This window comes from Doryrhamphus excisus, chromosome 21 (assembly GCF_030265055.1).
Source record: "Doryrhamphus excisus isolate RoL2022-K1 chromosome 21, RoL_Dexc_1.0, whole genome shotgun sequence".
Taxonomy (NCBI): Eukaryota; Metazoa; Chordata; class Actinopteri; order Syngnathiformes; family Syngnathidae; genus Doryrhamphus; species Doryrhamphus excisus.
Genome location: NC_080486.1, coordinates 648645 through 670453, shown reverse-complemented (window position 1 = coordinate 670453; position 21809 = coordinate 648645). Strand labels below are relative to the sequence as shown.

At 46.1% G+C, this 21809-nt stretch overlaps 1 protein-coding gene and 1 long non-coding RNA gene across 8 annotated transcripts in view; both read right to left on the bottom strand.

The window, feature by feature from the left end:
• Positions 1-552: 552 nt before the first annotated feature.
• Positions 553-2874, bottom strand: LOC131108425 (uncharacterized). 2 transcript variants are annotated; one of them, XR_009120449.1, is made up of 4 exons: positions 2762-2874; positions 1377-1476; positions 1089-1197; positions 553-977 (listed from the first exon to the last, which is right to left on the bottom strand). It is a non-coding gene; the product is annotated as an uncharacterized LOC131108425 (long non-coding RNA). The 2 variants fall into 2 exon arrangements; XR_009120450.1 differs by having other exon boundaries at positions 1118-1197.
• A 2675-nt stretch (positions 2875-5549) lies between these two features.
• Positions 5550-21809, bottom strand: part of LOC131108418 (partitioning defective 3 homolog) — a 192215-nt gene continuing 175955 nt past the window's right edge. For all 6 annotated transcript variants that reach the window (XM_058059327.1, XM_058059333.1, XM_058059332.1 and 3 more), the window contains 3 exons: positions 17321-17441; positions 12844-12959; positions 5550-8169 (listed from right to left, as the gene is read on the bottom strand). In XM_058059327.1, coding sequence (XP_057915310.1) covers positions 7797-8169; positions 12844-12959; positions 17321-17441 — 610 coding nt within the window. In that variant the 3' untranslated portion in view covers positions 5550-7796. The remainder of the gene's footprint in view (positions 8170-12843; positions 12960-17320; positions 17442-21809) is intronic.

Here is a 21809-nt window from a genome sequence, read left to right as displayed (position 1 = left end):
ATCGCAGCACAACATCCAGACTCCACGTTTACTTTCAAGGCCGCTGACTTCCATGAACCAAAAGGTTTTCATCCTTATCATGTCTTAATGATTTTGGAAGATCTCGTTAAGAAAAACAAACATTGTATAATCAAATAAGCTACTGGCCCGTAAAAGTCTTTTCCATCCAATAACCTTCCCCTTAGCTAACTATTGTTTTCATGTCATGTAACCTTGTTGCTGTTAAGCAAACAATTCATCATCCCTGCTCCGTTGCCCCCCCCAATCAAACTCAGATTCATGTTTAAACACAAAAATCACATTGGAGTCACTTAGCATATGGAATGCTAGCTTTGGGGCATTTACACAGCGAGGACAATTAGAGGCGGAATCCATATACAATCATGAAACAATAATGAAGCGGGTCAAGACGGGTCAAGACGCACATGCAGGGGCGCCCTAACTTCTTCACATTGATCGTTGGGAAAGCAAAACATGGAAATATGCCAAGATGTTATCTATATTTTATCTCAGCTTTGTCATTTAAGTCAAATAATGTATGATAGTATCAATATTATATTTAATTCACTTTCTACTTCTTATGCAAACTCCACACAGAAATGCCCGAGGGTGGAATCGAACTTAGGTCTCCTAGCTGTGTAGCCTACACACTAACCACTGTGCAGCCACTATTATATTCATATATATTTATATATTAGATTATAAATGGCCCCGTGCCGCATCTTGGACACCCTCGGCATCATGTCGGAAAGATACGCAGATGCATATCTAATGATGTCTAATATGCATCAGTGCCGCACCATTAACGTTCTTGGACCGGGTTGAAGGCTGTCGGGTCTCTGGACTCCACGGCCGTGACTGCAACAGATGGCGTAGGTAGCCCCCACAGGTGGCAGGGCCCCCACGGGCCCCCACCCCCATCTATTGCTAAATAATCACCAGTATTGGCCAGCACGCCCCCACCTCCTCCGGCTTGCCTGAAAAAAAAACAAAGACAGACACCATTTCTCACTTTTATCCACTCTACACCCCCCTCCCTCACTGATCCCCCCCCTTTCCCATCCTCCCTTGCACCCATCATTCAGCACCTGTGAGCATCCAACTGAGAGGATAATACCTCAGGCCTCTCGGGTGTGGGGGGGTCAGGTAAGACAAAGACGTGGTTGGGGGGGCGTGCCGCCTCCATGGTCGCCATATCTAGGGAAGAAGACGAGAGCAGAGGAAGATCTTTCGGAAAGTTGGGAGGATTAAGGCGATGCAGGGCGTGGGGGGTGGGGGGGGTAATTGCTTTGAGCCACTCTACTGTATCTACTGTACAAAAGGGTGAGAGATTAGAGGACTTATTCCCATGTACATTTTATGCTGAGACGCTTTACTGAAGCAATTCAGCCGATTGTGCAGCCGGGAACGTTCTGGATGGATCCATAAACACGGAGCTCGTCTTTTCCCAGCGACGAGGAAACATCAATCTGGCACCTGTGTCAAAGATAACCACCGACATACTGTATTTGTACATGAAGTACTACCCAGAAAACACTTTTACTGTAGTAGATACTGTAGTAAAACTGTTGGAAAAGTTTAGCTTGGTTATGCAATCCTCCATTTAGGCAGTCAAATTCATTCATTCATTCATCCATCCATCATCCATCCATAATCCAATCATTCATACATCCATAATCCCATCATCCTTCATCCATCCATCCATCATGGATATCACATCGCTAGCAAAGCCGCAGGCAGGCCCCGTGCCACGGATAAAATGAAAGGTAAATTTGGGAAAGCCGGCAAAAAGAAGGGAATGGTGATTATAGACGTCGTTATTCATGTTCAATACCCGCTCAGCTTGAATTTATTCTGCAAGATTATGATGAGATCAAAACAAGGAGCGCCACAAATATTTACCCGTGTTGTTGTACTTGTGGCACCAGAACACTTCAAACAATACATTAGCATTTCAAAGCTGGTCAAGTCCGCAATAATATTTATTTTTATATTTACTTTGCCGGCCGTCGGGAGCGCACGTGCAACATCAGTACATATTTGCAGTGGATGCCGGACGGCTCCCCGGTGACTCGCATGTGCGGGAGATTGATGCCTCGTGCGGGGCAGATGCCTTCAAGACGAGCTTTTGAGGAATCAAAGGCGCCTTTGCAAGAGAATCCACTTCTGTCGCCGCTAATGGCGTCTTTTAGCATGTGTCGCCAATCAAACGGCCCTCACAACACCTTCTGTTTTCAATCTGCCGCTTTGACAGGCTACTTGAAAAGTTAAGGGGCCCGAACGTTGCCTTGCTCCGTGTTTGAGAGCGTAGAATACGACAGGTCCCATTACCTTCAAGTGAAGCCCACTTGGGAAGCCCCTCGTGTTCTAAAGCTTGTGATTCTCCACTAATGTGCTCCACGGCAAAGCACTTTAGATATCGGCAGAAACGTCACAAAATGGCCGCCTGTTATTACGGCTGAAGATGAGCCAAGAGTGAAATTGCTCATCATGGAACGCTTCCGAGGCTTTGGAGTTGAACAAACGTTTCCATGCGTCTTGCGTCGTAACCTTGGTGGGACACCGAGTACAAAGTACTTCGGTTATAGTTCGGTTTGTTTTTTTTGCTTTCGTACTCCGATTAATGGCCGATTAATGACCGATTAATGGCCGATTAATGGCTACAACCAAGACCTCAAGCAGAGCTAAGGAGACAAGCATGGAAAATAACCAGACAATACAAAGACCTTTTGGCAAGGAGGTCCAGGACAACCAGGCGTACCTTGACCCGGAGATGCTGGCCCAAATGGAGGAGATAGCGAGCGACGACCGAGCTGGAAGGATCGTAGACGAGCCCTTTAGCCAAGACAGGAAACCAGGAAGCGGCGTCTCCCAGCTGCTCCGACTCAGCCTGATCAGCAGGCGGCCATGATGAGCAGCAGGTGCGCCCGGTTGTCCCGCCCCCTGCCGGGCGGCCAACTGCAGGGGAGAGAAAGAGCGAGCGCCACAAGGCGGGTGACCACAACAGGAACATTTACAATTGTTGGAAAAAGAAAATAATAAAAAAACAGCATCAATGGAAAAAACAACTGTCAAAATCATAATTTCTTAAAGAATTTCATGAGAAAGTTCAACTACTCTCAATTTAAAAAAACCAGCAAAAATGTAAAAAAAAATAACAGAAAGAAGTCAAACAATTCAGAGTTTCTATTTTATTAGGAGAAAAAAGATTAAAATAAGAATAAAGCCATAACAACACAAATAATACAAATATCTATATAAGTTATCTCTAGAAAATATTAAAGTGTCAACTTTTCATTTTTCCCGATGTGGTCCTAAAAGGCCCAAAGCCTAAAGATTTCCATTATGGCTGAAATGGTCTCTAACTGGTTTCTTGAAAGGCGCCCAATAAGCACACAACTCATATTTTCAAATATTTGCAAATGTGTTATGTCTCCCGCCTTCTGTCCGACACACCTTAGACTTTTCATGGTCCAAAGAGGGCCCTCCTGGTCTTGGGTCTTCCCACATATGACAACACACAACATCGCCAGATGTTGGCCAAAGCTTCGAGCCGCCCTGTGCGGGTCATCCTCGCTCCAGCTCGCCACTTTCCTTGCGCATCTGCCAGGATTTACGACCACCGTTTATCCCACAATAGCACCGCCTTCCGCTTTCAAATTCCCAGCCAGGCCGCAGATTGAGGAGCAGTTCTTCCACCCCCAACAGGTGACCCAGACTCAGAGCAGGCTATAAAAACCATCTCCTGGATCCAGAAACACGAGCATTGTCATCTAGCGGCATCTGCTTCGTATCTCCTCCTTCCATAAACGACTCGTCTGCTGTTGCTCACTCATGACTTTCCATTAGTGAAGGAATTTTGGACTGCAGATCCCAGATTCCAGGATGTATTGTTTTATACAGGAGAGATAACGGGACTCAAGGACAGCTTTATTTCCCCCGCGGACAATAAAATGTGAAACGTTGAAGCTGTTTTAGACGTGCACCCAACATGTTGGACACCACGCCCACATTTCATTGCTCTCCTGTCCAGGAGTTTCCTCAGCATCGTCGGATACGAGTCCTCAGTGGGACATTCCATGACTCAATTGGATGCTTTTGAAGTTGTCATTTTACAAGAATAACATCTCTTTGGTAGCATCAAGTTGAAATAGTCATGAAAAAAGACAAGTCATATTCATGACCATTATGGTCAACAAAGTGGATGCTTTTTTATTGGCCGTGGAAAATGAGGTTGCAGAACAAGTTTGAATATTACAAGAATAAATTCCAAATATTCTGAAAATAATGAATAAGAAGAAAGCTGAAATAGTTGAAAAAATTGGAATAAAAACTCCCAGCTGGAATGGAAAATGAACACAAAGAGAAAAATATGAATAAAATATGAAGAGAAGTCTAATGAGGAAAAAAGTTGCATTTTAAGAGAATGAAAGCGTGATGCTATGAGGAAAAGTATGGCATTTCATGAATGAATAAAAGGTTCTATGCTTCATAACAAAAATAAAAATGTTTCCAGTTGGGTCGGTACAAAAAACTTGCTATTCCGTCAGACACGCTCACGACTGACCGGGACTTGAACCCAAGGCTTTACTCCCAATCACTCCAAGGTAACACTGGGGCACCGCGATGGCGGCTCAGGGGGGAGGAGCAACGTCCCAGCTCCTCTAGGATGCCCCTCCCCCTACTGTTTGGTCTCCTCTCTGGCTTCACTTTCATCTGACCCTTCATCTTCCCAACGCTGATATCCGGAGCCGCGCCATCATCAAAGGAAAAATGTATCGACTAAATGAGTGCAAGGATCGTTTCAAGCGCTTAGATGAAAATAGATTTGGCAAGAAGGAAAACCTGACGCTGCCTTTCGCTTAAACGTTTGGGTCTTCATCACCATCTCAGGGATCGCAAACGTTTGAGAAGCCAAATCTGCTCTCAGGAATGGAGATTAGCGAGATGATGATGATGATGTTTTATTGGATATTTTCATTGCTGCTCCAGCCTAGAAACGCTTGGACTCGAACCCACGGACCGACAGACCACGGACCCTTGGACCGACAGCACTGGCCAAGCTGTAAGATGTTTTAGTAGTAGAAGTAACATCTACACCAGGACTTGGCGGTCACATGACCCAGCCAGCAAATATTTCCTTGAGGAAAACTATCCTTATTTTATGAGCCATGGAAGCAGACATTATTTATGTTCAATTCCTGAGTGACATACGTGAACTGGGAGAAGAAAGGACATTTTTAGATCTACAGTCTGCATTCCTGCTTTAGAGGTTTAGAAGTTAGCCACACTGTCCTACACGGTCGGGTCTGGAACTGCGATAAGGGGGGGCGGACAGTCCAGTCCAGTCCAGTCCTGCTTTCTAATGTAGCGCTTCACTTTGCCACCATGGATGGCCTGTTGTGACACCAAGAGCCAAACACACCTGAGCAGTCAGCTGCTATTGAAGTAAGATGAAGGAGCATAACAAACAATAAAAAAAAAAAAGCTTGTGTGCAAAAATCCCGAAAAAAAGAAAAGGAAACGAGCCTTGATTCAATTACTTCCAAAAGTTTTTTATTGCTTGTACACAAAAGAGCAGAATGTTGACTTTGTTATAAAAAGGAAAATTGCACTGTGCTTACATATTAGTCATTTTTATACCTCTGTACTGTAGTACCGTAATATAACAAAACATAATCAAGGATGATCATAAACCCACCAGGAACACAAACACAACAAACCCCTGAAACGAGATCTTGATGCAACGACGCATCAGAGAGGCAGTCCAATAAACACGAATTAGGGACATTTGCATAGGACGCTGGCGGGACGCTGACGGCGGGACGCTGATGGCGGGACGCTCGGTGTTTGTTACGTAACACAATCACAGACACAGAGCACACAAACTGGCCAAAAGGACAACAGATATGAAAAAGGCGGCATGAGCCAGCAAAGTGGAGAGCGCTAACCTTGAGCTTCTAATGCAAAGTGAGAAATGACTCCGCTGGCGGAATCAACCACAAGGTCACAGCTCCCATCTTCTTATCCTCCCACCGGTTCTCTTGCTAGGCTAGACGCGCTCATCCACACACGCTGCAGGGTGAGCGGATCACACGGATGCTAGCTGGCGTTTGTGTTTCCATGTTTCCACGCTTGGATTTCATCAACCACGCTCGGAATAAAAACAATGCAAAGGTAACAGAGGGTCAATTTTGGAGTTCAAACGGCCCATCTTCACATTTTCTTTATAAAAAAAATCTACACCCCGTTATTGTTATTTATATTATTATTCTTTGGTTTAAAAAACATTCCCTCACACGCACATTTCCAAACGTATCAAATATTAATGACTACAGTAATCCCTCATTGGTGGCATCTGGGCGGCGCCACACTGAAACAGGAAGTCTCTTGGGCGCCGGGCCTGGCTCGTTGATGAATTCATTCATTCATCACACAATAAATGAAAATGAACTTGATCATTTTGGCGGCCGTGCAGGACGAGGGTTCAGTCTGTGCATTGCATTTCAGCACTTTAGCCCCATAGAACAATGCATGAACAAAGTGAGACCTTTTGTCAGTCATACGCTCTGTCTCCGTGGGTGGAGGCGGGGCCGCTAGCATACGCACAGTGCAGAAGAGTGTAAGAGAGTAGAAATTAAATTAGATTGCTAGAAATGATTTTCATTGTACTTTTCTTAAAAATTATTAGAGCCCTCTAGACATGAAATAACACCCCTACAGTCACCATTCCTATCACCCAATATAGTTTAAATAAGACTAATGAAACGTGTGCACGTGTGTTGCTGTAAGTGTGTTCTAGTGGAATAAACAGGAAGTGATGTCAGGGGTTCTTTAGCTTGGCATAGATCATGGCCACAGCAGTTGGGGATCGACACTGGTGCTTGTGTGTCTCACCCGACATTACAGTAACATTAGTGACACCTAGTGATCAGTGAAGAGTACTACATCACATCTTTGAAGGCGTCTTATGTTTGCATTGTTCATGAAGAATACTTCATTCAGGTCATTTAGATAAAAAATAAGTCAAATTGACCTAAATAAGTATTTTTTTTTACTGACAGATCTATCCAACCATGAAACAGCATGGTTTATTAACATATTTTTGAGGGATTACTGTAGAGCCAAAGCCATCTCGGTGAATGGACGCCATCATGGAGGACAAAAACCAGATGAGCTGACAAACGGGCCCCCCCGCGGAGCCGCTGCTGGGCCTGCGACCACCTGATCAACATTCAGCAAGGGGGCGGCTCTGACAGCTCGGGGCCAGCAGGCCTCACTTCCATCCCGATCATTGTGGACAAGGCCGGGGCCCCAAACCTTGCCAGCAAGGTTGCCGGTTCTCGCTCCTCGGCGCACATGACAACAAAAAAGCCAGGAACGCATCCATTTTTAACGAGGTACATTAATTAATAACCCTGACCTGACCCACTTTATAATGCCGGTTCCTGGGTAGGCCACACAGGATCGGAGCAACGGAGATGTAAAGATGTTTTCTTTCAGCAGCAGGAACTGTGGTGAGAAAAATGAAAGATAAAGTAGGAGGAACGGAAACTAACAAAAAACTAAAACCGCTTCACTCCTACAGGTGGTCCAAAACCTGATCAGGTACCAGGATGAGAGGAATAAATGGAATAAAAAGGCACTTCTTGACATTTTGTGCAAAGGAAAATGAATATTGTACAAATAGCTAAAAAGGATTACGGTCCACGCCACTAAAAAAGTTCAATATTAATACTCCAATAAAAAATATCACAGCATTTGGACTTTTCAAAAAGTGTCTTCCCGTGTTGCTTTCAGGAGTAAAAGTGCCTCCCTTTCTCGGGGCCCTGATGAAACCTGCTGAGCTTGGCCAGCTGAGTCGGGGACGGGGGGACGTCCTGCCTGTAGGGGCCCTTGGATTTGGGGGCTTCCTGACTGTGGTCTCTGCTGGCGCCGCCGGGGGGTTCCTGGGTGGCGGGCGGGTGGCCCGTAATGAGCTCCTGCTCTCGGCGCCTCTGCTCCTGTCTGAGCAACTCCTGGGTCTCCAAGACCACACGGGCGTTAAAGTTGGACGTTCCCAGGTAGCCGTTGTGGGGTCCCTGGACGCCATCCCTGGCATCTGCCGCGGGCGGGTAGGCCTTGTCCCATGCGTCTTGGGACGCCATGCTCGGGGTCTTACGTGGCGGCCTGAACACAAACACACATTTATGTTAAAGACGCGCAATAGCTTCACTGAATGGACATGATCTTCCATACAAAATCATTGCTTTGGTTTCCGTACCTGGATTGGTTGGACTTTTTGGAAGAAAGAACCCAAATAAAAACTTGGGACAGGGACACCCTGGGACACCCTGGCCCGGTCGCCAGTCAGTCCCAGACAAACATTCCCACCAGTGTCTGGTTAAGCTAAAGTGTCAAACTGCATTAAAACATGCTAACTGTCATACATGTCATTTCTTTGTAAAATTGCACGTCATTCACTCCATACACGGAAAAACTATGGCAGCACATACAGTACTTTGTATCTACGCCTCCTCTTCCGATTGAAAGAGCTGGGCAGGGAGCTATTACGGACAATTGGTGGGTTTTGGGCTAAAGTGGTAGGCCTGCGTGTCCATTATTGGGCTCCATTAAAGCCAACATGCCTGGCAAGACTGGCGATGGGGCTTTTTACGTCAGCCTGCGAAGAAAAACCCCTTTCGCACCTCACTAACCGACCTGCCGCCAGCTTAAAAGGCTTTTGTTGCGCTGATACAAAGATGGAGAAAGAAACCAAGAGCTTCTAAAGGCTTTTTCTTGGATTTCTGGCAACGTCTAATGCAGGCTTTTCAATCGCAAAAAACGAAATTTATTACAGTGAACATCTGATTTGACTTGGTGTTTATCGCTGCAAAATTATTACCGTTGCCCTTGAGCCTTGACCTCCATTGTCGTTAGCGGAGACATACTTAGAACGTCTGTGATGATGGAGCACATTGTTGTTAGTGGACATACTGAGAACATCTGACGGGATGGGTAGTGAATTACAGGAAATGACATACCTTCTTTAGAAATGTCATATTTTGGTCAAAAACCTGTTTACAACCTTCTAAATATACTTTTTAATATGATCAGAACCCTCATGTCATGGAATAACAAAGCTGTAGTCATCTTTAAACTTCCATTAGTAGACATGAAAGATGAAATAGACTCATGTTGGCGGTGCCAGGGGAGCCGAGTGGGGGACGGACAGGAAGTGACATGGTTCGGTGGGTTAGCGCTGCAACAGTAGGCCGTGTTGGGGACTACCGAGGGATTAGAGGATTCAAAGCTGCAATAAAAGTCGTTTGTTGCAGTCATCCATCATGACAGCAACATTGCTGACACCTAGTGACCAGTGTAGAATACTACATACCACCACAAAGTCTTTCAATGTGTATTCCGCATGCAATTCTATGTCAAGTATTTCCAAGATATTTCCAAAACTGATAACTAATATTTGTAACTTTCTGCATCTCAAGACGATATGGTACCAATAACTTGTTATATCATTAAAAATGATGGGTTATCTGAACTATTTTAATGTCGGATTGATCGGTATGACGTCCTAATTCCCTCATGCGGCCCCAATGATGCCGGGTGAAAACATGGAAAAACAACATAGCAGATAGCATGCATGTATGCACGTGCTAACAGCTGCCAATGCATTTATGTACCGACCACGTGCTAGCTGAGCTTATTACCCTTTTCTTCTGCGCCCGTGTGCGAGTACGAGTACATGCAGCATGCATGCGCGGGTAAACAAGCAGCTCGGCAGATGCAAGGCCAGACTGGCGGGGGAACCGGACCACATGTTCCATATCAGGCCCGTTCTGTCTGGCCGAGCCAACATGCATTTAACATGGTGGCTTGGCTCACAAGAGCAGCCAGCCCCGCTCATGAGGGACACGCTTGTTTGGAAACCCGGGACGCCTGTCACGCACCACGGCCATCCGCAACTCCACAGCGACAGTCGACTTTTTCCAAAAGCAAATCAAGAAAAGTACATTTTGAGAAGCTTTTCTTTCTGGCGGGGAGGAGACCCGAGCAGGAATGTCATGACTGATGCATCGGTGGAGTTAACGCTCTTATCACTTCTTCTCCTGAGCCTCAATATGTCACAAAGTAGATTACATTTACAGATGGGGGGGTGCGGTGGTGGGGGAAATATATTACCCCAAAGGGGGGGTTAGCTCAAGAATGACAGAACATAACAAACACAGCCAGGAACTTGCTTCTCAGGAAAAACATGAGGTGGCTGCGTGTTTCTTTCTAACAGCTGGGAAGAATCACACACGCACACGCATGCACGTACATGCGCACACGCATGCACACACACGCCATAATGACTTCACATAGACCAGGGGTCGGCAACCTTTACTATCAAAAGAGCCATTTTACTCCCTCGCTCACTGAAGAAAAATAGAATGGAGCCTCGAAACATAATTTAACAGCAGAATATAGGGGCTGCATAGCGGTCGAGTGGGTAGCACGCAGACCTCACAGTGAGGAGACCCGAGTTCAATCCCACCCTCGGCCATCTCTGTGTGGAGTTTGCATGTTCTCCACGTGCAAGAAATGTGTAGCAACATGCTCACATCCAGAGCAAATTGCGAGTCTCCCAAGATTTTGATTGACTGCCAGATTTGGAGGGAATTTTGGGGTATCAAAGTAGTTCAGAGTTGATCAAGTACTCTTGCTAGTATATGGCCTCACAGAAAGTCAGATTTATTTCAAAAGTCATTACAAAGATGCATATTTTCCTCATTCGGGTGTTAAAACAAATATTTGAGCATTGCAAAGGGAGCCACAACAAAGAGGCTGAAGAGCCACATGCGGCTCTGGAGCCGTAGGTTGCTGACCCCTGACATAGACACTCGCCGGCTGCAACATTAGGAACTAATAATATCAAACTGAGCCAAAGATCGTCACTTCCTGGTCCCACCTGGACGGTACACTGCTGTCAGTTTTGTTACGTTTTCCTGACCCCCCCCCCCCACACTCAACACAACTTACATAAGCACATACTCGTGTACTGCTCAACATAGACATTGCATCACCAACTCAGCATCTTGATTGGCGTGTGTCGTTCACACCACACGAGGACTTTCTTCTGGTTGGTTGGTGCTACTTTAAAAAACCGACATTAAAAAAACTCAATAAAACTAAATGAATACAAAAATAAACATAAATGACTGCGGCAGTGCAAAGACAGGATGAAAGGTGGAAGTACACACTACTGTATGTACTGTATGTACTGTATGTACATATGTGTAGGATGTGACAAACCTGCCATCCATTGCTTACCAGTGTACCTAATGTTGTGGCCAGTGCCTCACGTCATCGCGGAGTAAAGGAGCTCCTTGAGTGGAAGGCGGAGCGTCGAAGACCTTATCTTAACCACGTGCACACGTGTGCGTTGCGTCTCTTAAGCTAATCAGTCTTCCCGGCTATCACACTTTGGTCCTCGCCCACCGCAGCCTTCATCATCAGCGGCCATCCTCACATCCCAGCATGCCTGTCATCACATAAGCAGCTAGCATGACTTCTTTTCGTGTTTGTTTGGACTCCAAGTCTCACGGTTCCGGAGGAACCGAGGAGAACTATGCTGACTAATGTGGGGATGGAAGACTTTAGACACAGTCAAACATCTGAGTGTCTGCTAGAAAACACGAGATCATAGAACATCAGCCACAATCGGCCGGCTTTCATCAGCAGCCAGTTTCTCCACAGAAGAACATCAACTGTCACATCACATGAGATGCCAGCAGATAACTTCCATGAAAGGAAGGCAAAGATCGCTCCGGTCTGTGCAGACGCCATCGATTATGCGTCGGCGTGGACCGCAAATCCATAAGTATGGACAGAAACATGTTTGAATCGACCCAAATGTGACCGTGGCGAGACAGGCGGGGGGGAAATGGGATGGCACCGGGAATAATGATTGGTGTTTGACAAGAGAGATCAAAATCTCCTAAGACGGCAGTCGCTTTGGACAAGCGCACACACGCACACACACACACACACACACATAAGTTAGAAATGTTTTTACACTTTACAGCAGGAATTCTCAACTGGTGGGTCGGGACACTAAAGTGGGCCAAGCATCCATTTTGGGCGGGTCAATGATTCCATAATAAAAAATAATAAATAGCAATCAAAATGACTATTAAATAAAAATACAATCTTTAATTTTATGAACTAAAAATAAAATAGTAGGGCGGCACGGCAGTCTAGTGGTTAGCGCGCAGACCTCACAGCTAGGAGACCAGGGTTCAATCCCCACCCCCGGCCATCTCTGTGTGGAGTTTGCATGTTCTCCCCGTGCATGCGTGGGTTTTCTCCGGTTACTCCGGTTTCCTCCCACATTCCAAAAACATGCTAGGTTAATTGGTGACTCCAAATTGTCCATAGGTATGAATGTGAGTGTGAATGGTTGTTTGTCTATATGTGCCCTGTGATTGGCTGGCCACCAGTCCAGGGTGTACCCCGCCTCTCGCCCGAAGACAGCTGGGATAGGCTCCAGCACCCCCTCGTGAGGAAAAGCGGTAGAAAATGAATGAAATAAAATAGTCCATGAAATATGATGTTTGACATGTCAAATATGGCTGCTTTGACACGGACAGGAAGTGCAACCAGTGATATGAAACGGCAACATCCAAGGACATCGGCATGGAAGACCGCTCAGCATCCCGTCCACCAATATACCAAAATAAAAGGGTGGCATGAGGAAGGCAAAGAACAGAAAAAAGGAAAAGTCATCGTTGGAGAGGACCAAGGCATGGATGGGATGACCCGGAACGGGTCAACGTTGTCTTCACGCGGGTATGGACTCGGACGTACCGTGGCAGGGAGCTGTATTGTCGTTGTGCCTGGTGGAAACCGCCATGGTCCTCCTGATGCTGCTTTTCCACCGCTACCGAATGGCGCCCGCTCGGTCTGTCCGTCCCGTTGGCGACCTGTGACATTCATGAATTTCCATTAATTATAATGCCAATAACAAACGCTACTCTTAGTACTACTGTACTACTACAATACTACTACAATATAAAGAAAATGGGTTATGACATGAAGGTCATGTCACTCATTGTTTATTGTTGACTTCCTCCCTAAAAACAGGCTTGGAAAGGGGTAGCACAGACCCCCCCCCATGTTAGCAAAGTGACTTGACATGGAATATTCCACTGAACTGGGATCAGCATGCCAGATAAAAGCGCTAACAAACATCCATATCTCCCCATGGCGCTGCTGCGCTTCAGTGAGAGGCCGACACGGACACGTCGGCTCACTCCGCACTGATAACAAGCCGGCTGAAAGAAGAACATGACAAAGCAATTGAACGCAACACACGGAGGGGTCTCATCGGCAAGCCTTCGCTGGCCGAGGGTGTGATTCCAAAAGAAAGAATGCAATATAATGCAAACAAAGAATAGTGTGAGTGTAACAGTGACTATAGGGGTGTTATGTCATGTCTACGGGGCTCTAATCACATTAAAAGCTGTATTTAGTCAAACAGGTGAAAATGTATTCCTATTGAATCCTATTTATTGGAAATGTTTTTTCATACATTTCAATCATCAAGTTGGTGAAATGCTAAAAACAAAGATAGTTTGTGGGGGCAGTCGGAGCCGCGTTGCTGCTGTCGCGGTGGCGTTGGAAAGTGAAAGGTTAAAGTGGCGTCTGCACTTGGAGTGCCCGTCAGCCAAGACGGGCAGTTGGACGCGCCTGGTCTTTTCTCCCGGCTCGGACAGCTGCAATAACAACGCAATTACATCTCACTCAGCGTCAACAGCAGGTCCTTTCCTCACTTCTCAATTGTGCGGCAAATTGGACTCATATGGTGAAAACGTCTCCACAACTGGAAAAGTAAAAAGAGGCTGATTTGCCTGAACGCTCCTAATGTGATTTGGGAGGAAGTGATGAGGAATGTGGGCATGTGACAATTGGCTTGGAAGAAGAAGGGTTGGGGCGGATGACGCCATGCACGGGTGGACGCATGACAAATTACCAGGAGAGGAAATCAGTCAACGTAATGGCATTAGACCGGGAAGGAGAATCAGATTATTCCACCTTGGATCTTGGAATAAAAGGTGGTATCAAACAGGACATGTGCTCAAATCAAATCAAGGAACGTCCGTGTTTGTTTTTATCCAATAATGTCAGCAATGATGAAGATATGAAACACTTGTTGCCCGGGTTGCAGGCCGCTAAAACATGGCGGTGAAGATGAGCTGAAGGGACGTTATGGAAATTCTTTGTGGGGATCGAACGTGGGGGCCGGCAGCTGATGGATTGTTAAATGGATTTGGACACGCCTTGACATGGAATTAGGTCGTGCTACAATGTTTGTGGTTCTGTAGGGTTGGATAGTGATAACTGGCGTAGTGACACCTCCCCACACCACAGCGGCCAGGGGGGGCCGGGTGAACGGGTTAGTGTGTTGGCGATCATTGTGCTTGATGTGAGATCATTCAAGGCCGCAATACAAACCCGTACCTTCTGGTAATCAAGTCTGGTGCTTGTGTGTCTCATCCAAGATTACATTACATTACATTACTGACACCTAGTGACCAGTGTAGAGTACTACATAACATCTTTAAATGCATCTCTGAATGCCCTATATTTGTATTATACTTCATTTTTATGATGGACAATGCTTCATTATAGGCAAAAATATGTCAAACGTGATTAGAGTTAATAATGGGCCATATTCAACCCCCTAAGAGCAAAGCACTGTGGCTTTACAGTACATAGACATGTACAGTACACGTATAGGTAGCGACAGACACTTGATATATTATATATATCAGGCATTAAAACACATTTTATGAGGCAGGAGGAGAACCATGGGACGTCTCCCAGCCAATAAAAAGATAATTCTATGAAAAATACAAATGACACTGAAGTAATGTTTCATAAAAAAAACATAAAGAAGCGTTGGAAACCAGCCATTTTTCTGCTGACAAAATAACGTCACAATTAGGAAAATGTATCGTTATTTGACCTTTTTCTTTGGTTGGCTTGCAAATATTCCCAAGCTAAATGTTGCATTAGCGGCCCCGTTTCTCCAAGCGGTGGTAGAGACCACGTTGATGAATGGAAAAAGGAAAGAAAGAGACTTTACAAGCTGCAGTTATTGTGCATGGCGCTCTGACTTATCTGCCTGCTCGTGCTTATTGGTGCGCAAACCTAACAGCTCCAAAATGGATTTTATTGCTGCCCTCGGAGGGACACAAACAATTCTGGATAACGCTGAACATTTGATGGGCAACATCTGGAAACTTCCTCTCCCTGAACAGCGTGAGAAGCAGAAAAACAAGAAGTGTCAACTTTTAATTGTGAGTGTTGACTGCTTGATCTATGTGGCCTATGACATCACTCGCATCGGAAAGAGAAAACTATGAAAACTACACATTTTCACTTTTTTTTCACACTGAAAGAATGACCAAGCCTGGGAAGGAGGCCTGGGATGGATGAAGGAATGAATGAATGGATGAAGGGATGGATTGATTTATGAATTAATGAATCACTGGACAAGAAAAGATTTGGTCTCTATGTCTTGAGGGTGGGTGGAGGCGGGGCTGCTAGCATACACATACAGCAGGGATGGGCAAACTGTAGCCCGGGGGCCACATCCGGCCTGTCAAGCGTTTGAATCCGGCCCACCAGTTGCTTCCCAAATATTTCATCTGTCGTCAACATTTAACTTCCAAACATTGTCATCGTACTTTTCTTAAAAGTCATGTTCATCCGGTCTCGTTCTTGTAGACCCAATCTCGTGTCTTGTCTGGTCTCGTGACCCCAAGCTTTGACAGCACAGGTCATCTTTTTGGACTGGTGAGCTTTTATTCTGCTCTACTGCCCAAACGTAAAACAATATTGTCAAAGAATGGTTTGTATCACGCTTAAACATGAATGCTCAGTAACAACAAGCTCCAAATAGAGACCAGGTCGAGTACAGCCCACACTGTGACTCAGTAGACATATTTCTATTAGAAGATCCATCAGAACAAAGATCAAGGTAAAACTGTCCAAAGGAGTCTCTGATTCAGTCCGTAGGAGTACGACTGATCTGTTGAAGCAGTCAGGATCCTGGCTCGGGATCCAGACTCGAGCTTGGAGTCAGCTTCAAGTCAGTTTTCCCAGGAGTTCCCCTGATCGCTGCCAAAATGTGACAGACGGGCTCGTGTCTATCCCAAACAAGTTTAGCCGTCGTGATTCCTTGCTCGGGGATGACTGAAATAACATGAAAGCCGACTAATAAAATAGACTTCAGGACTCCCAGGCCGGCCCTGTATCTTATTACCATCAGAGTAACGGGGGTATACTCAACAATGTCAACAATCACACGCAATTAGAAGCTCAGACGTTGAGGGGGGGGAAAGCGGAGACTGCTTAGTGCTGCACAAACAGATGGTATCTCATTTGGACAGCGAGCTGGGGAGGGAAGGGACCGAGAAAACGACAGGGAAAGATGCCCAATTTCAGATTTAGCCTATGATTGGGGCTAACGTGGAAACAAATCCGGAGGAAATACATCTAGCCCTGTCAGGGTGGGTGGGGGTTTCAGGGCTGGTGTTCTTCAGGCTCACAGGAACCAGTAAGAAAAACAAGAGCCGATCTTTGCCATGTCAGCCAAGCCCTGCATCTCATAGCAGTGAATTACTTTCACACTTTGACCTGCAGTTTTTAGCATTTAGCATTTAGCAAACATGACTGCGTTCTTGTTTTCAGACAATACCACTCAAGCCACCCAGAATGCCGAGGCGTCCGGGATGGAGGTTTACCAAAGTACCACCTCACAGCCACACCAGTTGGTATCCGTCACAGATATGCACATGAAAAGTACACAGACAATAGTACCGACTGACTAATATCACAAAGTATTTTTTCCCCAACTCTAAATGTGAGAAATAAAAGATGAAATTGCGTCAGGAATTAACTTTCTTGTATTATTCCAATGATGAAAAGTAAATCCTCTTGTTGGTGCCGATCAATCAAACATTAAGCCAACCACTTAAAAAATGCAATTTAAAAGCGTTAATTTGAAAAATGACTTCTGTCGCGTCGAAGCAAAATCATAATGAGCAGCATGTCTTCAATTTGCCCCCCTCCCTCGCTACGTTTCAGATGACATCAAACGTCTTCCGTGCGCGTTCCAAGAGCACGTGCGTTATGTTTCTCAGGCGGACCCATACGCAATTAGTTCCGAGTTAAAGGTCGATGCTTTGACATTTGTCATGGAATGATGGCTGCGGTTGATTCCGAGGCCACGTTTCTGTCCACTTATTTGTGTGCCTGAACCACAGCAGATACTCACCCCAGTCTGATCCAAGCTGTACGAGTGGCGGTGGCCGTCCGGGTCGTCGTCCTGCTTTGCCTGCTGGAACTCGTGCCTCAGTCTTTGTATCCGGTCATGGTTGTTGGGAGCCGTCTGATTGCTGAGGGGAGGAAAGGGGAACAAGCTGTTTTCAATCCAAGTAGTGGAGGTGGACATTTGCGGGTAACGGGTCATTGTGGCCCGGCCCCGAGTCAGAGTGTTAGCACAGGTGATACTTTTAACCTGTTGGTTCGTCCTAACGAAATATCATGACATGACGACTACCAGGAGAAGCATAGAGGGGGAGGAGCCGCCTGCTGTGGCCCAGCAAGGTGCACTGTATTCGGGCACATACTCAGAGCAGCTGGTGTGACGCCACGGAAGTCAGAAATCTTTCGATTTGAAACACTTTATTTATCCGCAATAAGCAATTTCACAAAAAGTCACTGAGGTGAAGGCATCACGAGAATACGCTCGACACGCTGCTGTCCACGACTGCTCAGCAGAGTATTGTGTCAATCCACCCAAGGTACCGTGTTGGACTTAATTAACTCGTGGTACGCGATGATGTCACCTGTACATAGCTGAGGCAGCTATCGCCATCAGCCGGCTCGTGTGCAGCACCGCGGCCGCATGGATCGGTAGCGCTAGATGATTTGATTGAGCACGCTTTGAGAGGGAACGTGTCCCTCGTGAACCACTCGCAGTGATGCATGTCTCTTTCCAACAGCAGAATGTAAGTTTTTATGGCACGCAGTCTTTAAACACCGTGGAAATCCCTCATTTCCATCCCCATCATTCAAGGGCTTGGAGAGGCCTGTCAATAGGAATCAATAGCTGTTCCTTCAGTTTAATCAGCCCCCCCCCACCCCTTTTATCAGCAGCTACAGAGGCAGCGGCCAACAACACACGATTGCGATGAGACAAGCCGCCTGATAATAAGCCTGCTTTATGCATACCAAAGGGATGCGACCAAGGGTTAGGAATTTGGGCTCCACAGAGATGGGGGGTGGGTGGCGTGGGGTGTCGGGAGTGGAGAAGATAGGGTGAGGGACGGAAAGGGAGATAAAAGTAGCGGGGGGTTGCCGAGTGAAAGGAGTGAAAGGTTAATGAAGAGCATGTGAGAGAAAAGAGAGACGTGAGTCAGGACAAAGGCGGCCCATCGCCGGCCAAAGAAAAGCATACAATAAATGGACGGGAATAAAAGAGAAAGACCGGAATGGATATTTTTAATGAACACTTAACACGCATTGAGGACCTGCCACTCTTATTGTGAGGAGCACCTACACGGGGGGTACGCACGTCAGCGCTGACGCCATTCTCCATTTGGACTCAGAGGATTCTGGGGGCAATTATGACAACAATCGGAGATGGAGTGTGCACATCCCCGAGGTGATAACAGGCTGCAGGACACGCTGCCAATCAAACTTTATTAAAAGCACAAGAAACGGACGACACGCAGATCTTAGCGCCCGGCCTTCAGCAGCACTTGGTTATCGTGTTCTTTCTTCCTGTCTTACCAAAATCAATTGTATTAGTTATACCCCATTTGATTCAGATGGCTTATGTGGACACAACTGCAGGAAGTAGTCACTTTATACAGTGGTCGCAATTAAGTGGTTCACTAGAGTGTGAGGAATCTAATGCTTCCAGTTATGTGAAGAGCTGCCCATTAGAAAATCAATGGGCTTCATCCGCTAATATGTTCCTACAGCTTCTTTCAAACCTCCTTTATTCTCAAGAACGCCTCTTCAACCCCACTTGCTGTCATAACAAGTCCGGTGTTATTATTGCTATTATTTGAATATCAGTCATAATTGGACATTGGACTGCAGAACGGGGTTGCACGGTCATCTCCCGATACCGATCAATATGCACGCAACAACAACAGACAAAGAGCTGGAGTCCAGAGTACGCCATTACCTTCATCCTTCTGTCTCTAATTGTTGCTCTCGGACCCTGCAGCAAGGATGGAAGTGCTTTAAAGATCAGCCGTTAGAGCTCTGGCTCGCACATACTTCCTAGCGCTGTACAATTCCTTTATTTGACATTTTATTTTACATTACGGCAACAGCAACATTGGAAATATCCTCAAAATATGCTCATGCATTTGAATCCATGCATCCATTTTAGCAGAGCTATGCTAGCTGTCATCCTGCTTTTTCTGGGTCCAAAACATTTTGGATAAAGTGGTAGCCTACCCGGGTCATTTAGAGGTCAAGAAGTAAACGTCCCCTCTTTGGTGAAATAGCCAGCTAGCTAATCCTGTGGAGCCAAGCCTTTAGACAAAGAGATGGCGAAAAGACCAAACCATCCCAGGCACCGGAAATCCCAATCATGGTGAGAAGTATTTTACGGCTACTATAAGGATAGCTTGATTAAAACACAATTAAAAAGAATACATTCATAGGCTAATTATATTCTTCTTGTCTTCGCCAAAAAGGTTCCCGCCCCGTTTTAAAGCATTGCAGCCACGCAACCAGAAGCGACATGATTGACCCAGAAAAAGCCCGACCTCGGCTATTAACAAGACCACTCAAGGCGGCGTACACCCCCACGCCCCCCCCACCACACACACAATGAGATCCATCGCCCTCATTTCACACACTAACACACCCATCAAAGACAAGGCTTGCTTTGGCTCATTAGCAACATTTGCTTCCACGATGGCGGCGTGCGGACCGGGTGAACATCAGCCAGGGAGCGATTCCACCAAACGGAAACTACAGCGGCATAGCAATCCAATATACATTTTTCCAACGTGAATGAAATTGCCTGAAGAGATATCTGGCAGTGGGGGTAGACTTCAGCGAGTGGGGATTAGACATGGAAGTTCAAAGACGGCCTCAGTAATATCCAGACTATCTGCAGGGCTTCTCCCTCCGTTCAAGTGCAGCAACTTCACTGGATTCTTCAAACCACGTGCTCAGGCAGATCCGCGTTCGGGGAGGACAGGGATGGATGGGGTCTGCAGTCAAAAGAATAGCTGAGTAGTTTCTAAGTTCTGTTTTGGGTACCGTATTTAGTCGGCACGGCTACCAGTTTCCCTCGGACAGTTTTAGTGGTTATTATTATTCAAGTGTCACAGCAAAAGGAGAAAGCGTTATATTTGTGGAATTTAAGCCATGTGTTTGTGCATCAGAGAAAAGGTTCCACGTATCAAGTGACGCTTCCATACATGCCCAACGGCGAGCCACATCCTGAGCAAACGAGCCGACAGGACTGGGTCCCAAATGTCTGTTTCTGCTTATCTTGTTCAAAGTGGGACTTGCCGCAGGAAGAGATACAATCACGGGGAAAAGACGCGAGGTAAATAAAGTTAGTGCGCTACAACCTTCTAAGGCCAGACTCTTTATTTTGCCGCCATAACAAGATTGGAGGAAAATGACTCAAGCTGTTGGGCCGTGTTTTAGTTTGCTGCTGCTTCCTTTGTCTCGGGTTTTAGACTTGGTCTTTGCTAGTCTCCTTTCTGCTTTGAGGGGAATGTTTTCTGCTTATTGAGCAATTTTTTTTATATTTTACATACCTTGTTTGTCACAATTTTTGACAGAGAACCATGGCTTGGTTTTGGGTGTGCCAGGTCCCGTCCCAGAAGCAACTTCTGGCGTTCCAGGTTGGGTAAGATTCTCCTGAATGCATGTAAACATTCTTTCCCTTTGTCCAGGTCCACCTCCGTCCTCTCTTTGAAGATCTCATAGCGGTTTCCAACGCTGACCGACTAGCACACAAGATTCTTCAAGTCGACATAAATACGTTATACGTATATTGTTTGGGATTATCTTCGTTTTTACTTGATGGCACCATGCATGTTCGCAGTTCAGCGCTAGTCCAAGTTCTGAAAGTTCTCAGGTTGATCTCCAAATGTGTGTTGATCCTCCAAAAGTCTTGCCACATCACTGACTGCCACCGTGCCGTCTCGTACGGCGCCATGTTGGTTTGCCTGAGTGACCGTACCGTCATGGCGTCACTTCTGGAGTTGACCCTGAATGAGAGCGCTCGTTTGTCATCAAGTCTAAACGTCTCGTGTTAGCTTTCAAAACTCAAACAATGTAGAACCTAACGACAAACAATATGGAACATATTTAAGCAGATTTCATCAATCATGTCAAGGACTCTAAAATGTAAAAATGATGCAAGCTAACGTTTGAGGACTGCAGCTTTACACACGTCTGATTCCCATCCCACCTGTGTTTTTTAACTGAACTGTTGACAGGGGTCATGAGTCCTCCAAAGCTGCAGTTGGGGGGGGGGGGGGGGGGGGGGGGGGGGCCTGCGGATTCCTGCCTGTGTAATAGTCATCCTTTGATCCAGGAGGATTTGGCAGATGTCTCCGACACCACGGGGCTTAGAGCGAGGAGGCAAACAACGCCGTCCCTGCACTTGCTTGTGTCACATGTCGAGTCTCAGTCTGGCTGATAAACACCGACGGCAGCTAATAAAGGCGTCGTCCAATCACAGAGCAGAACATCGGTCATATGAGCCCGTTTGT